The sequence below is a fragment of the Bidens hawaiensis genome, unplaced genomic scaffold (assembly GCF_021521415.1).
Source record: "Bidens hawaiensis isolate Kalapana, Puna unplaced genomic scaffold, B.hawaiensis_p1.1 tig00004685_1, whole genome shotgun sequence".
Classification (NCBI taxonomy): domain Eukaryota; kingdom Viridiplantae; phylum Streptophyta; class Magnoliopsida; order Asterales; family Asteraceae; genus Bidens; species Bidens hawaiensis.
In genome coordinates, this window is record NW_027491287.1 from 598,906 (window position 1) to 606,808 (window position 7,903).

At 35.8% G+C, this 7,903-nt stretch overlaps 1 protein-coding gene across 1 annotated transcript; it reads right to left on the reverse strand.

Annotated features, from left to right (window-relative positions):
* Window positions 1-3,099: 3,099 nt before the first annotated feature.
* On the reverse strand, window positions 3,100-7,100 carry LOC143627621 (putative mitochondrial-processing peptidase subunit beta, mitochondrial). Its single transcript, XM_077097399.1, has 9 exons — window positions 6,444-7,100; window positions 4,882-5,046; window positions 4,674-4,811; window positions 4,451-4,602; window positions 4,252-4,360; window positions 4,080-4,178; window positions 3,731-3,796; window positions 3,412-3,519; window positions 3,100-3,323 (listed from the first exon to the last, which is right to left on the reverse strand). The coding sequence occupies exons 1-9, from the start codon at window positions 7,098-7,100 to the stop codon at window positions 3,237-3,239; spliced, it is 1,581 nt and encodes a 526-aa protein (XP_076953514.1). The 3' UTR covers window positions 3,100-3,236.
* Between the last annotated feature and the right edge of the window lie 803 nt (window positions 7,101-7,903).

The following is a 7,903-nucleotide window of genomic DNA, read 5'->3' on the forward strand; positions in this document are numbered from 1 at the left end:
TGACTGACATTATCTTTTGAGATCTGCTTTTTCCATGCTTGACCAGTACCTTTATCTGATCCGCCCATGCTTTTTACTGTTCCCTGTCAGCCTTTTTCTCTTTTTCCCTGCTGCCATATCTCTTGATATCTTTTACTTGCTTTTGATATCTTTTGTTATCTTTTGTTTTGTCTTGTTCTGTTTGTCCTGGAATCTTTTCCCCTTTTTCTAGGGATTGTGTTCCCTAGGGTTTCTCTATAAATAATAATATTATTTTTCCTAACACATCACACACAAAACACTTAATCTCTCCTGTTCTCTCTTGCTCCTTGCTCTCTCTGCCGTCTTCCTCTCTGTCTCCGTCTTCCTCCCTGTTCTGCCCTGCTTTTCCGGTAATATATATATTATATAATAATTTACTTATTGATTATGCTAACTTATAATCTAGACTTAAATCAGATCGTTAAAACAATAATCTTATTTATAGGTTAACTTGTGCTTGTTTAAAGTTGGTTCTTGCTTTATCTTACACCGCATCGTTTATCAAGTGAGTAATCTCGTACCTAATCCCTTTTTGCTTTTAATGTTTTGGGATGTTCATGTGTTCATACAAACCTAGAGTCTTAAACTTGTTTATGAACTTTAGTCGCGCAGTATCCCATGTGTTGAGGACGTTTACTTGGCTGTTTATTTGTATGTGTGTATCATTAACCGCTTTGTTCGGCCTATTCCGAAGTTTTCATGGATCCATTAGATGAACACGGGAGACCTATCGTTTACGGTTTTCTTTGTTTACACTTGCACAGATGTTTTCTCGTTTTTGTGCTCAATTGGGAGCACGGATTGAACTATGAACTATGAGCTATGATCTATTTAGGCTTGATCACAATCTGATTGCACCCTTGTTAAACACCAGACATACACGTGTTGCGCGCAGATTTATTGTTATCTATGTATTGTATTAAACTTGATTTCTCACCAACACGCAAGTGTTTGACGTTTATTTTAACACATGTTCAGGTTTGCAGTAGCTGTTTTGGAGCTTGTGGACACGTAGGAAGTTTTCTTTATTTTGGACCTAGATTAAAATGTATCAAGACAAGTTATTGCTGTTCGAATATTTTGATTTATAATATATTGATTTATGATGTTTTATGTTATCTTGTTTACTTTGCGCGTGCGCGAATGAATGTATTTATTAAATATTGACACCCAATAGTGTCACGAGTAATGAAACAATATGTGGCGCCCCGATGTATAATCCGCCTTTGGTCGGGGTGTTACACAGCACGCTCTAGTACTTAATGTCACTATCAGCCGCTGCCTACTCACCAACCCTTGTCGTGGCACGTACATAGCCTGCAGTTGGTGGAAAATGAATAGTACACAGCCGGCCATGTCACTATCAGCCGCTGCCTACCCACCAACCACCAGCACGGCACGTGCGTAGCTCACAGTTGGTAGAAAAGGAATATTATACAGCCGGCTGTACCTTCTTGGACACCTACCTTCGGCTATAAATACTCCAACACCTTGGAACGGTATCATCATCTTATATCTTCATATATTATCTGATATCTGCTCTAGTCATTTCTCTTAATATACACTTATATTCAAGAGCAATCTAGTCTGATTCTCACGCCGGAGGGTGGTCACAAGGAGGTACCCCCCCTTCTCAGTGACGAGCTCACGGTGTCTGTTTTGCAGGTCATCAAAAGAATAACCATCTTTGCCGGACCTAACCCTCGTGGGAAACATCTATTTAACCCCCAGATTATCCGTAATCTGCCGGGGTCAATTAGTGTTTCTTCAATATCTTTAAGTCGTATACATTATCTAAAGACCAATATTTTAGATATATGTATTTCAGTACACCTGATGGAATGACTAATATAACATAATGAGAGTCATGTATATATATTGTTGTTGTTGTAATAATAATAATAATAATAATAATAATAATAATAATAATAATAATATTTTGTACATAACTTTTAATTTAAAAAGAGTGTGAAAATAAGACTTCCAACATTCTAGCACCACTTCCACACCTGACACCCCCACTCTGTCTATAGTTTGGCATAAAACTCGGTGGAAAATCCACAAACATATTCTCCATTATTAATATTAATTTGTGCTAATCTTTAAATCCTTAATATTATCACCACCATTTCCTACTAACTCACTATATATATCTCCATAACCGCCACCGTCCGCCACCCATTCTTTGAACACTGAAAATGTTGAAGACAAAAATGGTTGTATTAATATTATTACCTTTGTGGATTGTACTTGTTCATCCATGTTTTGGTGATGATGTGATGATTACTAGAAAAAGCTTTCCAAATGGTTTTGTTTTTGGAACTGCCTCTTCCGCTTACCAGGTTTTTTCTTCTTCTTTTACGCTCTGTTTCCGAGTTCATTTAAGAATAGAAAAGTAATGAAATGAAAAAAAAAATTTATCGTGTTCAAGAGGTTCTTGAAAGAAAAAAAATGAAAGAAAGTTGTGTTCGTGAGTTTCATTACCGAGGAAAGGAAAACATATATCATTATTATTATTATTATTATTATTTAAAGGTTTATTTAATTTTTGGAAAGTGAATTTCTGAAATGTGATGGATATTTTTATATTAAAATAGAAAATATTTGTGGATTCGGCATAATGATAAGCTGGGAATGGGCTGCAGGTTATAGCTCACGATTTGGGCTGTATTTTGTCGATTATAATGATAAGCTTAAAAGATATGCAAAGGACTCAGGCTATATGGTTCAAGAATTTCTTGACCATGGGTTAGAAGATTACTTGAGATCATTGTTGGTCGCGTGGTCATGGTTAATATTATGAACGCTCGACCAGAAACTAGGAAAGATGCTCTTAATTATTCATTTGGATTTGTTTGACCATGAGTTAAAAGATCACTCGAAATCAATGTAAGTCGTGTGCTCGTAGTTTGCATACACAAGCACGCAAGTTACGTGCACGTAGTTTGTATATACAAGCACGCGACGACAAGTTAAAAGATACGACCCTAATTATTATTTTTGGATTTGTTTGTATACACGACAGGAAAATGATGATATGACACAATGATAAGATATGTTATTATTATACAAAGAAAAAACACAAAAAGCCTCTGAATTTATTTTAGTTTAGGAAGAAATTGTAATGTTATGTCAAAACCATACAAATGAACACGCGGATTCCGCGAGATTCTTAGTTAAATTTAACAAAAACACAAAAATAATAAAACATGCGTCTAGTAACGAAGCATGTAAGTGCGACGGCGGAACCAGTTGTAGTCGGGCAATAGCTTCACGGGCCCAGCTGCTGCAACTGCAATGTCCTACAATCACCAAAAATAAAATATAAAAATCTAGAATATATGTAATTGTTTTAACAATGTGTAGAAGGTGTGCAAAACGAAGTGTTACCTGGTCGAATATAAATCTGTTTGCTACACGTTTAATGGTAGCAGCATCGACTGCATCGATTCTGGCAAATAATTCAGCAAATGGGATTCTACGCCCATATGTGATCAACTGCAAAAATAACAATTATGCATCAGAATTTAAAATTTGCATGTACACATAAAATAACTGCTATGAAAATAAATACTAGTTTAGTGATTAGAAATTAATATGTAAGAAAACAATTAAACAAAATGATGTGCACGCAATAAGCCAACTAAACAAAATGTAAAACATAAACAACAAAGGTTCAAGGTTATATAATATTTATGTATCTGTATACCTGTCGTCCAATGTCTTCAGCTGTAGGGCTGGTTCCATCTATGTGGAGAAGCAATGAAGATTTAAGCTGCAAACAGTTAAAAACTGTTATTAAATATATATCTACTACACATTAACAGTTATTTATTCTGCTAACTTTGTTATTTGATGACACGGTATCTTGAAATAAGCTACCACGGTTTAAGGTTATAATAATATATGAATCTCAAAATAACATAAACCTACAAAGTTTTAAGTTTATATAATATTATTATGAACTCAAATTACGTTTACCATCTGTGTCACTTTTTATTACGTCATCCGACACTGTATATCTAACAATATAACACAAAACTGAATAACAAAAGTACCTGATTTTGAGCGCGAATAACATCATCATCATTGACACGGTAGCATAGTTTGCTAACTTCTTGCATTATTGCAAAAGCCAAATCATCCAAACAGTCAGGCTACACAAAACAAAGAGTAAGTACCCACTACATAAACATTAGTGATATAATTAAAATATGTAATTAAACTCACCTTAGCAACCGCATACACACCAAATAGTCCAGTATCTTTATAGTTAGTGTTGAAAGCCATCATACTCTCAGCAAGTTCACTAATTCCCACCTGCTGAGCCAGCTGAGATCTGTCATAGTTTCCAAAAAAGATAAATATTTCAACAAGTGACAATAAGACAAATATCGAATAACAATAATAACATTAATCATAAACGCACCCCATATGTTTGCCTGCACCAGCAGTTTTGTTCCATGATCCAAGCATAGCTTGAATGACCATTAAGGCAATGGAATCTGGATCGGTCCATGAGGCTCCATTGAAAGCAACGGCAAATTGAGCAAGGGGTGCATCATCCTCCCTCATACGGATCTAATTATTCACTTTTAGTAACATTATATAACTAATTATAAGAAAAACAAAAGCTTTGTTCGAATACGCACCTCAGAACCGGTGAATATTGCAGGTTCCTTTTCAACCAACTGTGTTGTGGTGGTAGGATCGGCAGACAGTTTTGTGAACACCTTCTTCACCTGTTCTACAAGGTCCTCGTGTTTGACAGCTCCAGAAGCTGAAATCACCTGTGACAGATAAATAGATTAAAAAAGGTTTAATCTTTCACATTATATTATCAATGTACAAGTTCGGTACCATTCTGTGGGCTGCATAGTGAGTTGAAATGTAGTCTTGAATGTCTTTCTTTGTAATCTTCTGGATGTTTTCAGCTGGACCAAGAATGGTTCTACCAAGAGGAGTGTACTGGAAAGCGGTAGCATGCAAATGATCAAAGATCACTTCCTCATTCTGTTGTCCAACCTGTAAACATTGCGAGATTAACATAAAACATTCGATGACAGCTGGGAAAAGATTATACTACAGCAGATCAGATACTGTGGAAAAATCATCATACAAATAATAAATCCTAAAAACAAACGTAAGTGCATAACAACTCACAAAACTTTCATGCTACCTACCAGGTTACTATATTGTTTAATGTCATTCAAATGATCTATATGTCCAAGGTCCTTCATGTAATAATGTATATAACTTTATACTTGTAATCTTGTTTAAAAAAAGTTTACATCAATATGTGATTGATTGTGTTTGCTAAATTATTGATCCATGCCTCTTTTGTGTGAAGATACTGAAGAAAACCAGATAGTAGTCACCTATTTTCTAAAATTCATGTGCTCAAATAGAGTTTACAACAGTATGTGATTGTATTAATATACATACACAACCATTACATGCCAATAAATGTACCAAGATTCACACCTCACAATCAACACCTGTCTTGTGTGAGCATAATATCTATTTACTAAAAAAGCATGCTAAAAAACTCAATATATATATACATACACTTTAATTCAATAAAAAGTTCAAAATTTCATCATCAATCAACTAATAACATTAAACTCTCACATCCTTAATATCTCAACCTTATTATTTGTACACAAATAAAAGTGAAACACACATCTAGTTTCTGAAATTCACAAGCTTAAAAACACATTTTTATACTTTAATTCAAGAAAAAGCTCAAAACTTCATCATTAATCACCTAATAGTATTAAACACATCCTTAATATTTTAACCTGCAAATAAAAGTGGAACACACATCTACTTTCTGAAATTGACACGCTTAAAAACACAACTTTAATACTTTAAACCAAAAAAAAGTTCACAACTTTACCATTAATCAACTAATAGTATTGAACACTCACATCCTTAATACTTCAACCTTATCATTTGTACACAAATAACAGTGAAACACACATCTAGTTTCTGAAATTCACAAGCTTAGAAACACAATTTGTATACTTCAATTCAATAAAAAGCTCAAAACTTTATCATTAATGAACTAATAATATTAGAAACTCACATCCTTGATAATATTTCAACCTTATCATTCATTCATTTGAGCATTCAACAATAATCAAAACACACATACCACTTTGTTCAAAGACCTTCATGATCTAAACTTCTAAAGTATAAAACTTTATATACGTAAAGTATCATTACAAGCCAATAAATGTACCGAGAACATATATTTTCGGAAATTCACATGCTTAAAAACACAACTTTTATACACCCAACCTAAAAAAAGCTCAAAGCTTTATCATTAATCACACACATCCTAAATATATCAAACTCTTATCATTTTTATTTAAATAACAATCAAACTTAATCAACTAATATTATTAAACCACACATACCTCTTCCATCTCGCGAAGAATCACCCCGCGCTCCCGATTGATCAACCGCTCATCAAACGTCGAATTCTGCAAAATATCCGCCAAAATATCCAACGCCTTCGGCACGTCCCCGCCCATCACCTTGGCGTAATACGTCGTTTGCTCCCGACTCGTATACGCATTCAAATGCCCACCCATATTCTCAATCTCCTCCTCCAAATCCCTCACACTCCTCTTATCCGTCCCCTTAAATATCATATGCTCTAAAAAATGCGCAACGCCATTCGTCTCATCGGTCTCGAACCTCGAACCCGCATCGATCCACACCCCGACCGTTGCGGTCTGGGACGAGAGGTTCGACTCCGTGGCGACACGTAGGCCGTTGGGGAGAGTGGTGACACGTGTCTCGGGGTATTTTAATATGTTTGTGTGGTCGGATAACGTTGGGAATGGTGAGTTGTGTTTCAGGAACCTAGGATTAGGGTTTGATAAAAGCTTGAGCTTTGATTTGACTTGTTCGGCGGCTCGGTCGTAGATCATGTGGGTGGGTGGTGGTGGTGATGGGGTGGTGGGTGGGTGGTCGGAGACGGCGGAGGCCATGGCGGTGGATGCGGATCTGGTGGCGGAGAGTGAGCGGTGAGATCGGCGGGAGAGCTTCAGAAGCTGCCGGATCGCCATGGTTATGGTGTGTGTGATTCAAATCTGATGGGCGATTAGGGTTTGATGAAGAAGATGATGATGATGATGATGATGATGATGATGATGATGATAATATTGGTGGAGGAAACGGGTCGGGTCAGAAAATTGGGGATTTAATTGGTCTTTTTGTATAGTGATTAATAAAGTCTGAAGCGAAAATATAGTAGAAATTTATGGAAGTGGAATTGGGCTTTTTTTGTTTGGTTTAAGTGGAATCTAAACCCAATACCTGGCCCATTTATGTAAGTTTGTTTATACAAACCAGAGGTGCATAAACCGGGTTTTTGATTACCCTATTTTCAGGTATTGAAGTATTGAAAAAAAAATGCTATTTTCGTGTTTTTTCGAGGTGTTTTCTTTGGGTATTTTACGGTATAGATTGAATTTTTTAAGAAGTTGAACCTTTTAGGGGTATTTTTAAGGTATTTTGTCGGATATAGAGCGGATATTTGAAATACCCGGTTTCGGGTATTGGAAAAAACCCGATTACGGATATGGAACCAGTTCGGGTTTTCGGGTATTACTCGGTACAAATCAGGTTCAGTTCGGGTTCGGGTTTTAGTACCGAAATGTATACCCTGTCTGTATCCTACGGGTAGGTTCGGGTATTAAAAACCAAATATAAAAAAAACAGTTCCTGTTTTTTTTTGTCGGGTCGGGTTCCAGGTTCGGGTTTTTTTTCAATCTCTAATTCTAATAGATTTGGTTAAATTTATGTATTTTATGATTTTTATCCTATCTATATAACTAATCCTGCATTCCTGCCTCTATGTGAACAAACC

Coding starts and splice junctions, on each gene's coding strand:
- LOC143627621 (XM_077097399.1), bottom strand. CDS start 7,100: ATGGCGATCCGGCAGCTTCTGAAGCTCTCCCGCCGATCTCACCGCTCA. Junction 4,812..4,881: donor ACTATGCAGCCCACAGAATG/GTACCGAACTTG, acceptor TATCTGTCACAG/GTGATTTCAGCTTCTGGAGC. Junction 4,179..4,251: donor GTGTGTATGCGGTTGCTAAG/GTGAGTTTAATT, acceptor TGTTTTGTGTAG/CCTGACTGTTTGGATGATTT.